The 22,302-nt window shown below is 52.0% G+C and overlaps 2 protein-coding genes across 5 annotated transcripts in view; one reads left to right on the top strand and one right to left on the bottom strand.

The window, feature by feature from the left end:
• Positions 1-9,274, top strand: part of ARRB1 (arrestin beta 1) — an 80,524-nt gene extending 71,250 nt beyond the window's left edge. For all 4 annotated transcript variants that reach the window (XM_004434004.3, XM_087433459.1, XM_004434003.3 and 1 more), the window contains one exon: positions 919-9,274. In XM_004434004.3, coding sequence (XP_004434061.1) covers positions 919-1,030 — 112 coding nt within the window. In that variant the 3' untranslated portion in view covers positions 1,031-9,274. The remainder of the gene's footprint in view (positions 1-918) is intronic.
• A 9,667-nt stretch (positions 9,275-18,941) lies between these two features.
• TPBGL (trophoblast glycoprotein like) lies at positions 18,942-21,982 on the bottom strand. Its single transcript, XM_087433458.1, has one exon. It carries the CDS (start codon positions 21,640-21,642, stop codon positions 20,473-20,475), a length of 1,170 nt encoding a protein of 389 aa, XP_087289584.1. The 5' UTR covers positions 21,643-21,982; the 3' UTR covers positions 18,942-20,472.
• Between the last annotated feature and the right edge of the window lie 320 nt (positions 21,983-22,302).

Raw genomic sequence — 22,302 nt, 5'->3', positions numbered from 1 at the left:
GAGGACTGATGTGGATCTCCCTGTGGTCAAAGGCCATCGTGTCACCAGACAGTGGCCAGAGGGGGAGGACCTGGGCCCACATCATGAACCACCTCCAGGGCCAAGCATCTTTCTCACTCCAGCTCCAAATCCACCCTTCCCTTGTCACCTGGGAGATATTTGGGATTGGGGTCTTAAGTCACCCCATGAGGACCCCCCCATGCGGCTGGCTGAATTCTGTGGGGCAGGGGACTCGGTGGGCCTGAGTGGATATGTTTTATGAAGGGAACTCACTTTTCTTAGAAGCAGTCTTTAGTCCTGAAACCCCACTCGGGCACCCTCTTCCCCACCCACCCTTCCTCTGTTCCTCTATTTAGATATGCAGTCCCCCCCTCCACCCCCCATCAAAGATCCCTCAGGGTGGAATGTGAGCTGCCACTTCCTCAGAGAAAAAGCCTTCAAGGTTTTCTCTTCCAGTAAGCCAAGCCCACTCCTTCCTGTGCAGAAACAGGAGTGCTTCCTGAGGGTCGTTCTTTGGGTGGGTGGGTGGGGTTACTTGGGCTTGCTCTTGGGGGATTCAGAATGTGCTGTGAAACTGCTGGTGGCCTGGCCTCTCACAGTGGGAATGTGTTCTTCCTCTGGCCCCAGCCCAGCCACACTGCCCCCTGTATGATTTGCCCCCTCCAACCCTTCAAGAACTGGGTCACTTTCTAGCCCTTAGGCATGGAAGTGAAACTTGTGCCTCCCTCTGGTATTTCCACAACTGGCTGGAGTCCAGATGTGACCAGTCTCACTGTCACTGGTGGGCATTTCAGATGTGCCAGCCTGGCAGGCCTTTCTGCCCAAGGCCAGCCCCAGAGGCCAGCCTTTGACCGCTCTGGACAAGCTTCCTTTCCCTGCCCTGCAAACACGGCCCGTTTTCCTTATTTCTCCCACCAGCGATGACGACATTGTGTTTGAGGACTTTGCCCGCCAGAGACTGAAGGGCATGAAGGACGACAAGGAGGAGGAGGAGGATGGTACCGGCTCTCCACAGCTCAACGATAGATAGACGGGGCTGGCCTCGCGCGGGCAGCCCCAGGTCCACTCTCACGCACTAGGATGCTTACTTATCTTCTTCCTGTGCCCGTCCCACTCCCCTTTGTTCTTCCCCTTTCTACCAGGGGCCCCAGCGGTCTTCCAGGTTACCGTGGGGAGCCTCTGGCCTCAGGCCCACATCACCATGCCAACAGGGCCACTTGCACCCCTTTCACCCCCTCACTGCAGTCACTTCTCCATCCCCCCTCTTTTCCTTCTGACCTCCAGAAAGGCCACCACGGCTCTGGCCTTGGAACCTGACTTGGGATGGGGAGGATGGGGCACGAGGGCTTGGGGGGGGGTGGGATGAGGGCTCAAGACACGTGAGAGGGTGTCCACAGTCCCAGGTGGTTAACACAGTTCTGGCAGCTAAATAAGACGACCACATTGAAGGCCACCCTCTTCTGGCTGGGAGGGGCAGACCTGTGGATAGATTCTCAATGCCTTTTTGCAGTTCGGACCCACCAAACACCTCCCTTTCCACCCCCGTCCCTGCCCCGTGTCCCTCTGTGTCTGACAGTGACACTGGTTTGTAGACCCCAGGAGTGGAGAAAAGCAACTGGACTGACTTTCTTACCAGCAGTTACCTAGTCTAAAGCAAGCAGTGGGAACGAGCCCAAGTCTGTTTCAGTATCTTCAGGACGTAACATCCTAGCTACCTTGTATCCTATGTGTGTGTCCTATTTATCAATATGCACAGAGAGAGAGAGAGAGAAGGGAGGGGTCTTCAGAACGCACGGACCCCCAGCAGAGTGAGCTGAAGCTCCTGAGGAGGTTTCCTGAGGGTGGCTCTGAGAGATGGGGGCAGGGGCGGGACGATGAGAATCTGTCCTGTTCCCTCTCTTTGTAGACTTGAGAGCAGTCAGCGATTCTGCAGGAAGCAAGGCTGGAGATCCAGAGGGGGCCAGGGCCATTGGTATCCTCCGGCATCTCCTTGCAGTTCTGGGCCCGCAGGCTGAGAGCGCCTGAGGCCACCGTGCGCACAGTCAAGGGGGTCCTTCTCAGAAGGTGGTAGGGTCCCTCGAGATGCCCTCACCCAAAAGGAAGGGGACTGCAGGGTAGCAAGGAACCCTTTGTTTCCTGGGGGAGGTGATGACCCTCCAGTAGTTCCCAGTGTCATGGGTATTCAGGACCCATTGGCTGGTATTGGTGTGATCGGGACCTGGGACGTTTCCAGGGCAACAGGGCGGGCAGATGATGAGGTAGAAAGTCTTACAAGGTATCTGTTCTTGTCTGGCCTTTTGATGCTCACTTACTGTGTGACCTTGGGCAAGTTCTTTTCCCTCTCTGGGTCTCAGTTCTTCGCCTAGAAAAGGGGTGAAAAACCAAGGGGTTTGACCAAATGATCACAAAGGGCCGTCCCATCTCTGGCCTCTAAGAATTTGTGAACATTAGAGCTTCTGGTCTGGTGAGCGAAGCCAGAGCTGCTGACTGTTCTGTCTGCCTCCAGAGGGGATTCACTGGACCCCGCAGGTGGCAGGGCCATGGAGAGCTCCTAGCCCACCACACATGCCCCCCTCCCCTTGCCACCCAGGCCTGGGAAGGGCCCTTCTTGGGCCCCTGGGGAGTTGCCTGTGGCCAGCGCTAGCAGGACTCTCGGCCCTAGGGCCCGAGTGTTACAGACGGACAGAGCTTGTATTTGCTGAGGCTTGGTCGGGGGTGTTGTGATAGGGCCTCCAGTACCTTGCAGGCCCCTGTGGATGCAGACTCCCTGACGTTTGCTTTCTACCCAAGCAAATATGGGGATCTCTCTTCAATGCCTGCTCCCTTCTATCTCTATCCCACACTCACCTGGAAAGAGTGACAACAAATGTTATACAAATTTGATCTCAACCCTTTTCAGCCCAGCCCCTCCAGGGGTGGACTGTGAAACCATTTCCCTTGGTGATATTACCCACTGCTCAGGCCTGGCACTGCACCCAGCCTTCTCTTCTGAATCTCATGAAGACTCAGCCCAGGTCAGAACCAAGTCAGCTCAGGGCAGCCACACTCCCCGGGCCAGTCGTGGAGTCATAGCTGCAGGTGCCCCAGGCATCCAGCCCGTATGAAAGCTTGCCAGGCAGTTTGCGCCTCCTTTGGGCAGCTATAGAGTTGATGAGATGCTGAAACAACACATGGCAAGTATATGTTCTCCAGTGTTGTCCTCTGGAACCTTTGGAGCTGGTACAAGACCCTTTAGGATTTGGGGTGATCACTCCCTTAGAAACCTCTTCCCCCATCCCTAACCTGTGCACACAAAAGATTTGTGGGATTGGTTTCTTGAGCCTCCTCCATCTCACTCACCCTTTTGGGTTTATCCCTGTGTTTCCCTGAAATTTCTCCAGTTGCAGGAAGCATCATAGCCCCCTCCAGCCTTTCACTCTTCGGACACAGGAGTACAGAGGGGCAGTGGTCAAGTTCATTTGAATTCAGCTTCTCTGCTCAGTGCCAAGCACTGGAGACACAGAGATGGGTCAGTGCCAGCCCCTGTCCTCAGGAAGCTCATGGTCAGGGGAAAGTATGGGGAGAGTAACGGAGCCATTGCATTCAGGCTCCATGGCTGCTGGTAGTCTGTATAGTACCTTGACATAAATTGGAAATGGTGCCCCTTCCGGGTGGATTCAGCCCACGTTAGAATGTGCAGCTTTGTGAGTGGCCCTCAGGCTGGAGGTTAGCCCCACCTGCCCCTGGGCCGGGCGTCCTCCTGCGCAGCCGTGCACTACAGCCCAGTGGTGGGACCCTTGGGCTGGAGTGTTTTCTTCAGCCTCTTCCTGAGAGCAAAGTGCAGATCATCTTTCCAAGCTTCTGGTCGGCTCCAGACCCCACTCCTCCTGCAGCGCGCAAACATGACTGAGTCCTTCTCTGCAGGGCGCCTCTCCATCCAGACTCAGCCCTGGAGTCTCATTCTGGAGTCAAGTGAGGCCTTGAAGTGAAACTGGGGGTGGGGGAGCCCTGCTGGGCCCCAGGCACCAGCCCACAGTGTGGGCTCTTTCTTGCACACATTTGGAGCCTGTGCTGACTACGCAGCTCCACCCAGGGACTTTCCAGTGGGCCGTGGGGGTGGCATGTAGGTAGCAGTCTGGGCAGGAAGGAAGAGTGTGGCCCTGGTGAAAACCCCCAGGCAGAGGGCCAGCTGGACTTCCTCAGCTTTCCAACCTACAGAAGAGTTCAGTCCCTGCGAGGATAGGGACTGGTTTATTTGGCTGGACTCCACGGGCCTCCTCAGTCTTAAAGCCCAGACATGTGAGAGTGGGATCCCTTGGGGTGTTGGTTCAGCTGGGGAGTTGCTGACAAGCTGCTTCCCACATGGTGCAGTGAAGAGCGTGCTGGCCTGGAACTGCACAGCGCCTCTCAGTCCTGGCTGTCACCAACCGGCGGAGTAGCCTTGAGCAAGTCACTCAACCTCTTGGGTTCGATTTCCCTAACTGTAAAATGGGACGGTAATCTCTTTCCCACCTGACTCAAGGAATTGTGAGGCCCAGATGAGAGGAAAGGCAGTGGAGATGAAGGTTAGCTCTGTAAGTTGCAAATGGCTGCACAGGCCATGGCGCTGCCACTGCAGGGGAGTCACCCAGGGTCACACAAGAAGTTGGCTGTGGCCAAGCCCTCCTCCCACCCGTCTTCATCCCCTGCCCCTTCTCATGTAGGCGGATGTCAGCCAGAATCAGATGCAGCCAGTTTGGCTTTGGTGGCCCAGCCTAGAGGGAAATCCAGATACATTCAGGAATGCTGTGCCCACAGAGAGTGGTCCCAGCAACCAGGACAGAGAGACAAGACGTGGATATTGCCAGTGATTGGGATGGGGGCATCTTGGACCCTCCCAGGCCTGGTGTCATCCACATCTCCCATCTCTCAGACCCCACAGAGGCCAGGAAGCCCTGGCTCTGATCTCAGGTTAGGAAGAGCCACCAGCCCCCAGGCCCCGGAAGGACTGGAGCACTCCTCCATTGAAGAACCCCAAAGGTGAGGTGGAAGAGAAATTGCCTACCCCTTCCCTTCCCAGTCGAAGGTCCCCTCCAGGATCTACTGGAGCCTCCAATGCTTCTGGGTGACACTGAGAGGGATTCGGGCCAGGGAGAACCCAGGCCTCCTCCCCTGAGAGCTGAGCCCCAGCTGACCTGTTGCCCAGTGGATTCGGCAGCCCGCAAAGGCAGTGTCTCTCCTGCCAAGCACTGGGGACTGGACGTTCTCCACCCATCCCAGAGGGCAGCAGTAGGCCCCAGTCTTGAACTCTTATAGGGTCTCATGGACATAGGCCTATAGCTGTTCTGATGTTTTTCTTTTTAAAGTCAACAAGGACCAAAACAAACTGCCCCCACCCTTGTTCATAAGCCTGCATTGGGCCTGGCATTTTGCCATCCAGGGCCAGGCAGCTGCATCACTTTGTCCTCCCTCCAGGATTGAAATGGCCTACCTGTGGGGCAGGATCCCCACCTCTGCCACTCCCCTGCAGGGTCACTGCACAGGGGCTTCAAAGAGAGGCCTATTGAAGGGGGAGCATCCTCCCCCATCACTGTCACCCCACTCCTCACCCCAAAAGGGAAGTCAAAGCACAGGTCCCCAGGACCCATGATTTGTAGACACTCTGACACAGTGGTTTTCAAACCAAGTGCTCTGGAACCCCTGGGGTTCCACAGAGCTTTGTCAGGAGCTGCTAAGGTGGGAAGGTGGGGGTGGAGGCAAAGGCTATGTCTCCAGTCCCACCCCCACTCCCACTTCCACCAGAACAACTCTGCTTTTATCTGTCTTGCCTGTTGAGCTTTCTCCTTCAAACTTTCTTTTGAAGAAAAACTTCAAACTACCATCCTGAGGTTTGATCTTAGACCAGCAAGCACAGGTTCTATTCTTGCTTTTCATGTTGGAATGGCTCCAGCATCCCAATACAAAGTATCTTTGTATTGGAACCTGGGTCACAGTCCCAGGCCCAAGCATTTGCTTATTCACCTGCGCGTACACACACGTGTACCCATTTGATGGCTTTGTGGCCTGCTCTCCCTGAAGCTCTGGCCTGGCTTTGATTTGGGCAGGGGCCTGGTGCTCAGTGAGGATGGGTCTTGACCCTGATACTGGCCCATGCAGTGTGGGGGACGTGAAGCAAGGAACCAGTCCCAGCCCCACCCCAGGACTCGTGTCTGTACCCCAATGTGACACCCCACATCCCTGGCCCAGGCCCACAGGAGAAGAGATGGAGCAGTGTGAGGGGAGAAAGAGAAACTAGAGTCAGGAGCTTCTATACATACAGCCACGTGGATGGAAGTCCGGGGTTTCATAAAAGAAACACTGTGGGAGGACCTTATGACAAAAGTGCCTCCTGTGAGGGCAGGATCTCTCCAGAGACCTTTTAGGCAGTGAGTTTCCCTCGAGTGATTCTAGTAGGATTCCACTCCCACATCTGTGGACAACCAAGTATGGGGGCAACAGGAGGATGCCTGAAGAGAGGCTGGTCCCCTACCTGCAGTTCCCCAAATTCTCTCCTTGCTGGCCTGCCCCTCTGCCGAGGCCCCTCACCGGGGATGACTAATGGAGTGGGCACTTTGGGAGACCTGGACTAGCCCTTGGTTCAGAATCTTGCCTGGGCCCCCCACCCAGGCATTCTAGGTGAAACGTGAGGCTCGGGGCACAGCAAGCCATGTGGCATGGGAGAAAGAGTGCCAACTCATGTTCTCCGTTCAGTCTGAGTGTGCCCTTGGGAACCTGACCTCAGTTTCTCCATATGTAATTTGGGGCCAGTGCCAGGCTCTGCCAACATCACAGGAATTACTGCAAAGGCGGGGGGGTTAGAGGAGGGGTGGGGAGCCTCACACACTTGGGGCACAGTCCTGGCCTGCACTGCAGATCATGAGTCCTCGGGGGAATGAGTGTAGGATGCGCTGTCTTCCTGGGGTGTCCGCTCAGTGTTAAGGTCTAGCCACACTATGAGGGGCCTGCCTCTTCCTGCCTAACGGGAGCCAGCGCTCAGCAGGGCACAGTGACTGTGTGGATACCAGGCGTGAGCAGTGATGGGTGGCTGGGACAGGTGTCCAGGTCTGTAGCCCTTGTGTTAAGTGATTATTTTGTGACACCCTCATGCCTGGGCCATCTGCCAGGTGTATCTGTTGTACCTGTGGCATTCCTTATTGTGTCAGATAAGTTATTACAGTTTATTCAACTCTAACAGGACAAATGAACAAAAGAACCATACATAGGAGACCATTAAAGGTCTTTTGTGACAGGCGCCTCTGCTTTTATTTCTGTCTCATAAGCCCATGGCAGGACATAGACCAGCAAATGCTATCCCTGCTGCCTGGGACTGGCGGACGGCTCCGTGGCTGGCTCAGGGGTTTTCTTCCCTTGTCTGTGGCTCTAACTCTAATCTGGTCCCTGCACCCCTTTCTGGAGACTGCCAAGTCTCCCCACTCTGCTATTTACCTTATGGCCTCAGGGAAGTTGCCAAACCTCTGATCCCTCTCAGACACCACTGGATCCCGTGACCCCTGGTCTGCTCCTGGGGTGAAGCCGTCCCGTGTTTCCTTTGGCACTACAGACCACTTCAGCTGGAGTCCTGCCTCAGCCCGGTTCTTATTCAGTTCTCATCTCCTGCTCTGCTGGGTCCCCTGAAGTCACTTCAGTTTTCTATGACTGACTGACTTGCTGTTCCAAAAGAACACACAGGAGGAGTGGGGATACAGGTGAGGAAGATGCGAAGTTCTCAATGATAATGTACTATGTTAAGACAAAAGGAAGATACCAATGAATGTAAGAGGACTTCCCTAGAAAATTGATTATATATGAAAAACATTTTTTTTTTTTTACATCCCTGTAAAGTAATGTGCAACTTAGATAAAAGCATTGCCCTCCTGGTTGGCCAGAAGGTGGTCTGTTGCCCCTGATGCTCTCTTCCAGCAGAGAAGGGTGGTGGGAAGACACTGACATTTGAATCAAGAGACTTGAGCTAGAGCTTTCGTTCTGCCCTCCCATGTGGACTGTATCCATTTGAGTCCAGATAAACAGAGCCTATGCCAGTATTTCAGAAGCAGGAATTCAACAGAAGAAACTGGTTATAAAAATGTTGCAAGAGTTGAAAGGGCAAATGGGATGTGAGGCAACCCAGAGATCAGGTACAAGAGGAAACCACTACCACTGGTAGGGTGGGAGGACAGGGAGAGGAGGTGGCGTTATGGAGGAGGAACCAGGGCAGCCCAGCAGGGACATTGAGGGAGAGGGTCTCTGAGGAATCCAGACCACAGAAGAAACACAGCTGTGCTGGGGACGCTGCCAGAGCAGAGAGAGTGGGAGAAATACTCTGGTTTCTCCTCTCCTCCCACCCTCCAAGTTCATGCCCGTGCCTCCTGTTGGCAGAATCTAATTAAAAGCTGATTTTCACGGAATCTTGGGAAATGTAGTTGGCAATGGTCAGTGCCCTGTGATACAGAGAAAGAGGTTAGGGGATTAGATCTGAGACCAAATAGGCAAATCACCAACTGTCCCTTAATCTTCTCATCCAAAAAATAGAAATAATCACATTGGCCTGGATACTACAATTTAGGAGTGCCCTGGCATCTAAACAGGGCTCTAAACATGGAGGAGGCATTTGTTGTTGCCTCTTAAGCTCTGGGCTTTTCTCCTGCTGTCACTGCCTTCATCGTGCTTTGGGACTTCATTTCTCTTAGCTTTTTTAAACTCCAGAAAACTAAAATAAACTGGACAGGAGTTTCAAATTCTGGCCAAGACAGAGTAAGTCCACTTCAGCCTATCTCTCCTACTGATTACATAAAAACTCTGGACAAAAATACAAAACATAACTACCTAATGACTCTGAAAATTAAACAAAAGCAGATGGTACAGGGGAGTCAAAATTTGGAGAAGTAATCTGCATGGGGTGAATTTCCCCTTTTTTCTCTCTTTTCTCTTGTGGATTTGTGCTGAGATTAGAACTATCACCAACAATCCAGAGTCTACATAATATAACATTCACAATGTCCAGGATACAATCTGAAATTATGCAACATACAAAGAAGTAGGGGGAAAAAAAAAAAAAAGACCAATTCTCAAGGGAAAATACAATCAACATATGCTGACTCTACGATGACTTAGATATTGGAATTATTAGAAAAGATTTTGAAGTAGCTCTTATAACTTGAAATGGATGGAAAAATAGTTGTTTTCAGCAGAGATATAGAAACTAGAAAATGAGCCAAATGGAAATTGTGGAACTGAAAAATACAATATCTGAAATAAAAAATTTACTGGTTAAGCTCAATAGCAGAATGGAGGTGACAGACAATTGAAGATAGATCAATAGAAATTATTCAATCTGAAAAGCAGAGGAAAAAAGATTGAAAAACTTAACAGAGCCTCAGGGACCTGTGGAATAATATCACAGGGTTTAAGATTCATGTCATTGGACTCCCAGAAGAGAGGAGAAAGAGACTGGTGCAGAAAAAAAGATTTGTATGAAAGGCATAAATTGACAGATTCAAGAAGCTGAGCAAACCCCAAACATGTTAAACTCAAAGAAAACCACACATAGACACATATAACCCAACTGCTGAAAACCAAAAATAAATTTTAAAGTCTTGAAAGCAGCTAGAGAAAATGACATATCTTTGTATATTCTTCCATGCAAAGAATGATGATTTCATGCTGCTTTCTCAACAGAAAATATGGAGGCCAGAAAAGAGTGGAACAACATCTTTAAAGTGCTAAAAGAAAAGAATTGTCAACCCAGAATTCTGTGTCCAGTGAAAATATACTTTAAGAATGGTACAAAGTAAAGAGATTCTCAGATAAAGGGAAATTAATAGAATTTGCCACCAGTAGACCTGCTCAAAAAAAAAAAAAAGCTAAAAGAAGTTATTTAGGTTGAAGGGAAATGATGCCAGAGATAAACCTACATCTTCGGGAATTAAGAGAAAGAGAAATGGTAATTATTTGGGTAAATATAAAAGGGTACGTTGGTCTTCTTAAGTTCTTTAAAATATGTGTGACTGTTGAAAGAAAAAATTATAAATTGTCTAGTAGGGTTATCAGTGTATATAGATGAAATACATATGACAACTATAATGTAAATATTGGGGTAGTGGGGGGGAGATAAATGAGCCTATTTGTAAGGATTCTGTATTACACTTGAAGTGATACAATATTAACCCTAAGTATACTGTGAAAGGTTATGTATGTATATTGTGATTCTTAGAGCAACAACTAAAATAGATCCAAAAATATAGAGAAATTAAAATAGCATACTAAAAAGTATTCAAATATTCCAAAAGAAGGCAGGAAAGTTAGAACAAAAGAGTAAAAAACAGAAGGGACAAACAAAAAAATAAAAGTGGTAGACCTAAATCCAACCATATCAGTAAATATATTAAATGTAAATGGCCTAAACCTAACAATTAAAAGACAGAGATTGTCAGACCAGATTAAAGAAACAAGATCCAACTATATGCTGTCTACAAGAAACCCACTTTAAATATAAAGACAAAGATGAATTAGAAGTAAAAGGACGGAAAGGTAACCATGCAAATGATAATGAAAAGAGAGCTGAAGTGGTTATATTAATATCAGACAAAGTAGACTTCAGAACAAGGAATGTTACCAGGGATAAAGAGGGACATAATATAAAAAATAAAAATGTTAGGGGCCGGCCTGGTGGCACAAGCAGTTAAGTGCATGTGCTCCGTTGCAGTGGCCTGGGGTTTGCCGGTTCGGATCCCAGGTGCGCACTGATGCACTGCTTGGTAAGCCATGCTGTGGCAGCGTCCCATATAAAGTAGAGGAAGATGGGCATGGATGTTAGCTCAGGGCCAGTCTTCCTAAGCAAAAAATGAGGAGGATTGGCAGATGTTAGCAGAGGGCTGATCTCCTCACCAAAAAAAAAAAAAAAGTTAACTTATCAAGAAGACATAAGAATCCTAAATGTATATATATCTAATAATGGTGTTTCCAAATACATGAAGCAAAACCTGATAGAACTAAAAGAAGAAACATACAAATCCACAACACTCCTCTCTCAGTGATCAACAGAGCAAGAAGACAGAACATTAGTAAGGATATAGAAGACCTGAACAACACTATCAATTAACTTGACCTAGTTAACATTAATAGAACATTTTACCTCAAAACAATAAAATATGCATTCTTTTCAAGTGCACATGGAACATTCACCAAGAAAGACCATTTTCTGGGCCTAAAAGAAAACCTCAATAAATTTAAAAGAATTTAAATTGTAAAAAATATGTTTTCTGACCATAACAGAATTAAACTAGAAATTAATAACAGAAAAGTACCTTGAAAATTCACAAATACTTGGAACTTAAGCAACACATTTCTAGATGGGGCAAAGACAAAATCACAAAGAAAATTAGAAAATATTGTGAATTAATGAAAATGAAAACACAAATAACTAAATTTATGGGATGCAACTAAATTATTTTGATAGATACAGAAATGGTGTTTTACAAAATTCAATATCCATTCATGTTAAAACAAAAAAAACTAACTCTCAGTAAACTTCCTTACTCTGATAAAGGGAATCTACAAAAAAACCTACAGCTAACACTGCATTTAATGGTGAAAGACTGAATGTTTTTCCTCTAAAACTGGGAATAAGGCAAGGATGACTGTTCTTACCACTCCTATTTAACATCCTACTGAAGATCCTAGTCAGTGCAATAAGGCAAGAAAAAGATATAAAAGGCCTACTGATTGTAAGGGAAGACATAAAACCATCTCTATTCACAGACAGTATAATTATTTACATAGAAAATCCCAAGAAATCTACAAGAAAGCTACTAGAGCTAATAAATGAGTTAATATAGGTTGCAGGATACATGCTAAACATACAAAAATCAATTTTATTTCTGTACAGTAACACCAAACAGTTGGAAATTGAAATTAAAAGGACAATGCCAAATAAAAAATACCATCTACAATAGCATCAACATGAAAATACTTGGTATAAATATAACAAAATATCTGAATACTCCCTATGCACATCTCTAAAGCACAAAATATTGATGAAAGAAATCAAAGAAGACCTAAACAAATCAAGATATGTACTATGTTCATGGATTGGAGGATTCAATATTGCTAAGATAGCAATTCTCTCCAAACCAACTATAGATTCAATGCAATCTAAGTCAAGATCTCTACAGGAGTTTTTGTGTGTAGATATAGACAAGCTGATTCTAAAATTTATATGGTAAGGTAAAGGAACTGGAATAGCCAAGCAATTTTTAAAAGGAAGAACAAAGTTGGAGCTCTCCACTACCTGATCTCAAGACTTACTATGAAGCTACAGTAATCAAGACAGTGTGGTAATGGTGAAAGAACAGACACCTACACGGATGGAATGGAACCCAGAATCCAGAAATAGACATGCACAGATACTGTCAACTGATTTTCCAAAAAGGCGCAAAGGCAATCCAATTGTTGTCTTTTCAATAAATAGTGCTGGTGAGGATGTGGCAGAACTGGAACCCTCGTACACTGCCCGTGGGAGTGCAAAGTGGTGCAGACACTTTTGAGAACAGTTTAGCAGTTTCTTATAAATTTAAGCATACTTACCATAAGACTTAGCAGTTCCATTTCCAAAAGAAATGAAAAGTTGCATTCCCACAAAAACCTGAACATGAACTTTAATCATGGCTGTATTCATAACTCTTAAAAACTGGAAACAACCCAAATGTTCTTGAATTAGTCTGAATGGATAAACTATTGTACCGCCATACAACGGAATACTACTCAGCAATAAAAATGAGCAAACCAGCAATACCTGCAATAGCATGGATGAATCTCAAATGCATTGTTAAGTGAAAGAAGCCAGACTTAAAAGGACAGATATGCATAATCCTATTTATATAACATTCTGGAAAAGGCAAAACTATGGGGATGGAAAACAGACCACTAGTTGCCAGTGGCTGGGGTTAAGGAAAGGTTGGCTACAAAGGGGCAGCGGGGGGGATTTTGGGGCGTGATGGCACTGTACACCAAAAAGAGTGGATCTTACTCTATGCAAATATGTATTTCAGTAAAAAAGAAAAAAAAACAAAAAACCTAAACAATTTATAGCTCACAAACAGCAAATAATATTTACTGGGCAGGTACCATTTGCTGGGGTTTATGCCGGGCCCTGAGGATACAGAGATAAATAAGACAATCCCTTCCTTTAAGGAGATTGTATATTCATAGGAGAATAAGGCATGACAACAAAGGTTTGGAATTGCAGTTGAGGGATGTTGGAGATGGGGGCTGACATGTACTCACAGCATGCCATGAGAGCACTAAGGAGGGGCCATCGCGTTCAGCCGGGGCGGTTGAGATGGGGAGTAAGGGAGGCTTTCTAGAGGAGGAGTTGCTTCAGCTGAGTTTTGAAGGATGAGAAGGAGTTAGGCAGGTAAGGAGAGAAGAAGGGATGGCACATAGGAAGCCTCAGGGGTGACAACTTGGTACCTTCAAAGAATTATAAGGACTCTGGTGTGGCTGGGCTGAAGGGAACCAGAAGAGCTGGCAGGAGATGGGACCAGACCATGCCATGGGGAGGGAGGTTACAGATAATCAGTCCAAAGAGCTTGGTTTTCATCCAGAAGACAGTGGGTCAGGTTTTAAGCAGGTCAGAGAGAGGGATCAGATTCATGCATTTCTAGTATCACTCCCGCTGCATTGTGGAGGATGCACCAGAGCGGGAGGCTGGAGGCAGGGATCCAGCTGAGAGGTATAGAGGCTGGGATCAGGAGGGGAAGCAGCAGGACAGATTGGAGAGGTATTCAGGGGTAGAATGGCCAGAACTGGACTCCATCTGATATTTGAATACTCCGTCTCAGCATCTTTGCACTCACTGTTTCTCCCTGGAGTGATCTTTCCCAGGCTCTTTACAGAGCTTATTCCTTCTCCTTCTTCAGAGTGAGCCACTTTCTCAGAGGGGTCTGCCTGATGACCCCATTCAAAGGACACCCTTCCCCATCGCTCTCACATCTCTCTACTTCCCTCATAAGAAGTATCTTGCTTGTTTATTTACTTGTCTACTGTCTAAGCACATGGGCTCTGGATTCTAAGCCTAATTTGGCCCCTTATTAGCAGTGTGACCTTGAGCAAATTCATCTTTATGTGCCTTAGTTTCTTCATTTGTAAAATAGGAATAACAATAATACTTACTTCATAGAATTGTCATCAGGATAAAATGGGTTAATATACGTAAACTGCCTAGAATAGCCCCCAGCTTCTTCCTAGCACAGTGCTTGGCACATACTAGGCACTTTTTATAAAATACTTGAATGGATTGTGACTAAATGAAAGAAGGAACTTTCCCATGTTCACCAGCAGATGGCACACGTAGGCAAAGAAAAGTTAAAACTGGTTCCGCTCTGACACAAATGGGCCAACAGATGTCGCTGCAGTTCCCTAGGTCAAGGAATCAAGACCTGTGACAGGCTGAGCTGGTGGCCAACGTTGCCCAGATAGGACGCTGGAGAAGTATTCCAAACGGAGGGCTAGAAAGCTCTAATTGTGTTAAAAAGTCAAAGTCGAGACGCTAAGGCTAAATTATGTTTTACATGATTACATATTCTAAAGCTGCGTTTTCTTTCTGTTTTGTCACTTTATTGGACAGTAACAAGGATCTGGCCATGCAGGCATCTTATGTGACTGCCACTTCAGTTCCGGGAGGTGGGGGGTGTGGGCATCAAAGGGAGTGGGCATCTGAGTGAGGCCTCTTCCCCTGGGCTTTGGACAAATCTCTGCACAAGGACTGGGGACCCAAAGGGAACTGGGCCGGCCCCTAGGGGGAGCTTCTGGTGTGGTGTGGACAATGGGCCAGAAAACCAATCAGGACAAGTAAAGGTCTGAGGGTACAGCGACAGAAGGAAGAGGGGAGTCAGGAAAGCAGAGGGACGTCACCTGAGCGGTCCTGATGCTCTCTGTGTGGGGACGGCGTCCCAGGCAGAGCGCATGTGTGAGCAAAGGTACAGGGCCTGGAATAGCGGGGCTCGGTTACTAGGATCTGAGTAGCTTGGTGTGGCTGGAGAATAGAGTTCAGGGAGTTGTTCAGTGTGGCTGGAGGACAGGGCCAAGGACGGGGGTGTATTCGTTATCCAGTGCTGGTAGATGAGCTAGTCTAGCACTTTTTCTCTTCCCCTCCAGGTCTTGTCAAAAGTCACTGGAGCCCAGCTCCCATCAGCCTGGTCCAGTCCTAGCTTATGCTTGTCCCAGTGTAATTATTAACAGTGGCCCCTTTCACTCCCCAAAGTTTCCTCATTTGGATGGTCACCTTAGTTAGGGGCCCCCCGTGCTTCCATATCACAGTGACCCCATCTCTACTGAGGATAGAGCAGGATCTGGTCCAGCTCAGCAGGTGCCCAGCAGAGAGCAGAGGCTCAGGAAGAATGAGTTTCATGCCTGGAAACCTCAGAGCTTGGGGTTCCAGAACAAACCCCTTTCACCTCGTAGGGAGGGGTAGAGATGCCCCTTCCATCAGGAAGGACCCCCCAGCAGGGTTTCTGCCTGCAGGAGGCTGCAGCGGGTTTCTGAGGCCTGTGGGAAGCTGCCCACGGAAGCTGAAGAGTCCTTGCCACCCCTTCCTTGTTCACCTTCCCATCTGCAGGCCACCAAGGCCGGGGTCTGGCTGCAGGAGGCAATGACCACAGGGGTGCAGACACAGAGTTAGGAGGTGGGACAGCCCTGCCAGATACTCAGACCCAGAGCAGGGCAGGGACAGCCCTGGGGGCATCCTGGCTCTGGATCTGCTCTGCTCCTGACACCGTGTGTGACCTGGATGGGCTCCTGCACTCCCTGGGCCTCAGTTTCCCCACCAGTACAATGAAGGGTTAGTTGGGGTGGTATGCACGGGACTGGCCAGCCCTGGGGTAAGCTGCCCTGAGGCAGCACTGAGGGAAGGGGTGCAGTGAGGGAGGGGTGAGGGGGTGGAGGAGGGGACTCTGAAGGCGGCCAAGCGCATTACCACGGGAATATTAACTGCCCCGTCACTTCTCCCAGTCCAGGGAAGGCCATGCCCATAAGTTAGGGCTGAGAGTCTGCCAGGCAGAGACTTAATGAAGAAGGAGATGGACCTCAGTGAGAGCAGGCAGTGCCTCTGGAGGTCACAAGTGCAGCCCCAGCCTGGACAGAAGGATCCTGGGGCCAGCCAGGGCAGGGGTGCCCAAGGTCCGGGTTGGACTGGCCCAGGATGGCAGGAACGGGCTCTGCCGTGCTCACTGCTGAAGCCCCAGCACCCAGCGCACAGTGGGGTCTCAACTGGCGTTTCTGACTAAGGACCAAACGACATGGCAAATTTTGCTGAGCCCAGACTGAAACCCAGTCTTCTAGACTCTAGCTCTGGGGGCGTGGGTGGGAAGGCAGCGTGGAAGTAAAGGCTTCTCAAGGAGATGGTGGCCATGGCTTCCCTCTGCTGTTGAGAGGAAATTTCAGTTTTTACAGGGTCACAGAACCCCAGGAAGTCTGACACGTTTCCCAAAGTGTGGCACTGGATTCGTGTCTGTCACATTTCTGACAGTTACACACCTTCTCTCTCCCTCTCCTGCTCTCTCCCGTGCCTGCTCTTTAAGGAGGCATCCTGGCCGAGTTTTGCCTTGGCCCTTGGCCTCTGCAGGCCTCTCCCCACCTCCGACTTCCAGCAGCATTCACAGCGTGTGATCACGGGGGAGGCTGGGCTTGGCACTGCTGAGGGTGGGTCTGGAGAGGGTGGGTGGCATCAGGGTGTCAGGGGAGGGCCCTCTATCTCACCTTTTCCTACAAGGTCTCTTCTGGGCTCCTACAATGTCCCCTTCCCTTATCCCCCTGCCCATTGGCCTCCCGTGGGCACAGCTCGGGTCTGATTCCTCTCTGTCTCCAGTGCCCAGCCTGAGGCACAAAAAGGGCCGGCAAAAGGATGAAACAAGTAAGAGGCTCGGTGTAGCTCTCCCGCCCACATATCACACCTCTCCACTTCCCTGACTCCTCCTCCGAGGGCGGAGGTCCCTCTAGTGCCTCCCAGTGGAGAATGCGGGGAATGCAGATCTGTCTTACCCACACACACCCTCCTACCTATCCCCAGCCATTAATGGTCTTCTCCAATTCTCAGGCTAACAAGATCCTCCCGCCTCCAGGCCTTTGCACAAGCCGATGCTTCTGCTCTTTCTCTGTTCTGCAAACTCCTAGTCATCCTTCATAACCCCGTTCAAATGTGACTTCCTCTAAGAAGTCGTCTCCCTAGGCTGGGTCAGGGGCCCTTACCCTGAGCTCTCATGGTTTCCTGGGACTTGTTTTCTCTAGACCTTGATTAAATATGTTTTTCTCCTGAGTCATTAGCTTCTCTAGGACTGGTAACCATGTGTTTAGTAGAGGCTGAATGAATGGCTGGATTTGCAGAGGAGTCAAGGCTGGGGGCCCTGGGGACCTGTTGATACTCCCAGTAAGGCCAAAGGCCACTGAGAGGCTGCAAAAGGGGTGGCAGCCCAGAGATGACATTTAACAGGAATCAGTGAATGGCAGTAAAGTTTAATATCAACTGGCATACATTAGGCACTGAATTCGTTGATTTTTGACAACTATTGATTCGATACTTAGCTTAGCAGCAGCTCTCATATAAAACCCTCAAAGATTTTTGCTGACAGTGAACCCACAGCTAATAGCATGTTTTATTTGCCAGGACTTATCGCAGTCTTAGGCTACATTACCAGAGGGCACGTCTTTGGAACTGGGGAGGTGACCTGTTAGAGACACAGTTCTCTCACCTGTGTTGGAGAGACCATCACTATTTCATCCTGGAGGATCGGCAGAGCACCCTTTGAAGGTCACTGACAGATGGGAATGCTTCAAGAGAATCTAACCCCTTCTCATGAGGAATGAGTAGCAGAAGGGGTAGGGAATTTGCTGGGAGAAGATAAGGAGACTCTTGCGCTGTCTCTGACTCTGTGAAGAGCTGTCCTGGGCTGGGGTGCGCTCCTGGCCCCAAGGCAAAGTTGGGACCGTCAGGAAGTCCCAGGCACATTCCTTTAGCCCTGAAAGGGATGCTCCCAGGAGGGGAGGGAGTGAGCTCCTTGTCGAGAGAGAGCGCTCCTTGTTGGGACAGCTTAGAGGCTTCCCACATTACCTCTAAGCTCCTTTTCAATCCTTAGAAGACAAATTCTAGAGTTATGTGGCCCTAAAATTCTAAAATGCCACAATTCTAGACTTCTGCCATGTGGTTCTAGGGCTCTGAGACACTGAGTGCAAAATAATCCAGCCTGGGGACCTCAAGCAGGAGCTAAGCCTCTTACCCTGGCCCTGCTGGCCCAGAACCCACCTGTCTCCTTGCGCCACCATCTCAAGGTGTCATTTATCCACACCCCCCGCCTCCAGGCAGCTTCTCCTCTCAGCCTCTCACATATTCAAGATGCAGTTCTTACCCCTGTGGCCAGGAGAGCGTGGCGGGATGCGGGACATAAGGGAGTGTCGAGTAATTCATCAGAGGGGATGATGCCAAAGCAGCAAAATAACGATCCCTCCTCTTTCCTGTCTGAATTAACTGCTCTGATCCTCTGTAGGAGGATCCCCTCCCTGATGGCCTCGCCTGATGCTACTGTCTGTCAGTCCAACTACGTCTCCCCCACAACCCCCACCCCCACTGCGCTGATGAGGAGAGGACGGGGAAGAGGATGTAGAGGAGGCACAGGATCCCATCCTGGCTGTAGATAACCCTATCTCAGAGGATCAAAAGCAGACTGGCTTGGAGAGCAATGCCTTCCCAATGGGAAGTCCCTCCATGTGTCTAGCCTCGATCCTGCTACGTGCAGTCAGAGCCCATTTCTACTCCCATAGTCTGGGGGAAGATACCAAGGGTCACGCCTCACCTCAGGGAGGTCCAAAGTGCCCTCCCAAGTGTCCCCTCCTGCCCCCCCTTCAATGCCCCAAGGTCAGCAGGAATGACACGGCATCACTTACACGATGAGAGTATCCGAGATTATTGCAGACTTTATAGAAAACTGCCCAAGGGAGATCCAGATGTCTTGGGTGGGGTTGGGAGGGCAGGCCTCAAGCCAGCACGTTGAAGGAGGGTGACTTCCTGTGTGCAGAGCAGCACAGGCCAGCCGTTCTGCCTGACCTAGGGGGTGGGAGTCAGGGAGAGGCAGCCCCCTCCCCACTCACCAATTGTGCTTTGGGATCATGCAGAAGGCAGGGCGCTGCGGCTTAGACCCTGAACAGGAGGGCTTGTGCCTGAGACAGGAGGCAAGACCCCCTTCCTCTTCCAGAAGGCATATGGGGAAAGGGGGTGCACAGCAGCAAGGAATCCCCAGAGGAGGAGTCACGTGGGTGGGAAAGGGCATGTGGGCAGCAGCTCCCAGCCCTTCAGAGCTCCCTCCCCAACCCATCTGAGGCCACAATGGACGGGCGACCCTGGTTCTGAGGCCCGGCCATCTACTGTGCACCCCTAGTACTCTCTCCTTCCCCATAGGGATCTGCTAGATGGTTGGGGTGCACCTACACCTGTCTTGCAAGGTTGGATAGCTCATCCTAGGAGGACAGGGGCATGGGCACATCCCATGAATGGAGTCCTCACCAGCCCTGACCCAGTGAGCAGCAGGGGCAGGTACTGAGTACAAGTGATGGGTGTGGGGGAATGGAGAGCCTAAGACTCTGGCAGGGGGATGAAACTCAGATCTGGGTGAAGAGCTGAGAGTCTGGGGACAAGCACTGAGTATGGGGGGGTCTGGCCAAGGGTCAGCTCCACACTAAGGCTATAATGGGGTGTGCCAGTCCCTGGGATGGGAGAGACAGATGGGAGCTGAGCCCCAAGCCTGGGCCAAGGAAAGGAGGGACCTGAGCCAGAGCTGGGGTGATAGGTGGTATGAAATACCTCCTCAGATTGGGGGAGGGTGCCCAGCCTTCAGAGCCAGTGTATGTGGGTCTCTACACAGCATGGAGGGCTCAGAGCTCCAGAATGAGAAAAAAGGCTCCAAGTCCATAAACACTTTCCGGTGGGGGTGCTCTGCTTCTGAGACCAGAATGGGACGTGAGGGCCCCTGAGCCCTGGGAAGCGAGCTGAGGGCTGCAAGCTGGAGATGGGGGTCAGCGAAGTTTGGGGTGGTATTTCTCGCTGAGAGGTCTGGGCTCGAAGCACAGGTGGTGGAGGTAGTCTCGGGGTATCGGGTTGAAGGGCAGGGTCTCTGGGTGAGGCTTGAAACGGGGAGGGGTCTTTCGGTGGTTCAAGAGGGATGTGTCCGAGTCCGGGATGGGCGGCTAGGGTTTCTAGAATCAGAAGGGGTTGTCTCTGGGCTTTTGAGGCTGAAGAGCTCTGAGGCTGGGGAGAGGGGGTACAGCTTGGGGCCGCCGGGGGCGGGAGTGCCGTAATCCAAAGGTCTCAGGCCCATCAGGGGCAGGTTTCAAAGCCCCAAGCTCGCGGGTGTCTCATACCCACGGCTTCAGCCAGGCAGCCCCAATAAGGTCATCAGCTGGCAGGGGCAGCTCCCAACCCCCGCCCGGCGAAGCTCAGAGGCCCGAGCCCGGGGAGGTGGCGCTGGAGCCGGCGGGGACGGCCGGGGCGGGCGCGCGGCGCGGGTCGGCGTCCTGCTCGTAGCGGTAGTGGTAGCCCTCCATCTGGTCCCGGCAGGCCTCGCGCAAGTTGCGCATCCAGCGCTGGATGCCGCGGCGGTTTAGGTAGAGCACCATTAGGAAGATGAGGCCGATGAGCGCCAGCACCAGCCCGAAGAAGACGTAGGAGGCTTCCAGCTCCGGGCCGGCGAGTTCCACTTCCTCCCCGCGACCCTCGGCGGCGCCGTCGGCGCAGCGCAGCCGCACCTCGTCCAGGTCCAGGAACGGCCGGTCGTGCAGGGCGCGCGGGGCGGCGCAGCGCAGGCGCCGCGCGTCGGGTACGCGCTCCGTGGCGTTGCGCAGCCAGGCCAGCAGGGGGCGCGCGGCACAGCTGCAGCGCAGGGGGTTGTCGGCGAGCAGCAGGCGCGGCGCGGGGAGGTCGCCATCGCGCTCGAGCGCGCGCAGCTCGTCGGGGCCCAGGCCGGCCAGCGCGTTGAGGCGCGCGTCCAGCTGCTCGAGGCGCGGCCGGCGCAGCGCGGCGGGCGGCAGGCGGCTCAGCGCGTTGCCCGCCAGGCCCAGCAGGCGCAGCTCGTCCAGCGGGGCGAGCGCGGCGTCCAGCGCGGACAGGAGCGCGGGGCCGCCCCGCGCCAGCGCGTGGTTGAGCTGCAGCGAGCGCAGCGCGGGCAGCCCGCGGAAGGCGCCGGCGCCCAGGGCGCGCAGCGGGTTGTGGCTCAGGTCGAGCGCCGCCAGGCTGGGCAGCCCGTCGAAGGCGCCGTCCTCCACCACCTCGATGTTGTTGTGCGTGAGGCGCAGCGCGGTCAGGAGCGGTAGGCGCACGCCGCCCGCCGCCACCTCCTCCCCGTCCGCGTCCCCGCCGGCGAAGGCGGCCGCGCGCAGCACCGTCAGGTTGGCGCCCACGATGGTGAGGTTGCGCGCGTCGGGCGGCACGTCCCGCGGCGGCTGCCGGAGCTCCGCGCCCGACGCGCAGCGCAACAGCAGCTTGGGGCCGCCGAAGCAGTAGCACTGGAAGGGACAGGGCGCGGCGGGCCGGCTCAGCGCCGCCGCCACGAGCAGCAGCCCCGGCAGCAGCGGCCCCCTTTGCTCCGGCTGTCCCGCGCGCAGGGCCATCGCGGCTGCCCCCGCATCCAGCGCCAAGGCCGCCGCGCTCACCAGTGAGTTCGGAGCGCCTGGGGGGCGGGGAGGGGGGCGGGTGGGGCGAGTCCTTGGCTCGGAGCGGCTGGCAGTCACTGTCGGTCCGTCCGCTGGCTCTGAAGTCCGAGGATCCTTCACTTTCCTGGCTGGGGCGAGAGGGGTCAGGAGCCCCCCGCCCCCGGTGCCCTCCTCGCCCTGCGCGCCGGCTTCCGACTTCCGCGGCCGTTCCGGGCTCGGAGCCGAGTGGGCAGGGTTTGCCTCCCCCCTCCCCGCCTCCCGGCCTCCTCCTCCGCCCCCAGCGGAGTCTCCGAGCCCTCCTCGCCGAGAGGCGGGGTGGGAGGCTCCCGAGAATCAGGGCTTTCGGCTGCTGCGCTTTCTCTTCTCCCCTCCCCGCTCCGGCGCTGCTGAGAAGTTGGGCTCTCCGAGGTTCTGACTTGCTGCCCTCTCGTCTCCCCCCATCCCCTACGTTTAAGCTGGTTCCTTCCTTCTCCCTCTCTGGCACGTGTGGGGCGGGGCCGGGCCCGGGACAGCAGGCAGGTGGGTCAGCACCAAGGAGCAAGAATTTGGGTAGAGGACTTGTGAGTTCCCCTACAAGCGCAGGCAGGGGTGAGAGGTGGGCTGAGAAAGGTACTCATT

Source organism: Ceratotherium simum, chromosome 7 (assembly GCF_057802395.1).
Source record: "Ceratotherium simum simum isolate JZ-2026a chromosome 7, ASM5780239v1, whole genome shotgun sequence".
Taxonomy (NCBI): Eukaryota; Metazoa; Chordata; class Mammalia; order Perissodactyla; family Rhinocerotidae; genus Ceratotherium; species Ceratotherium simum.
This window is presented reverse-complemented; position numbering and strand designations above follow the sequence as displayed.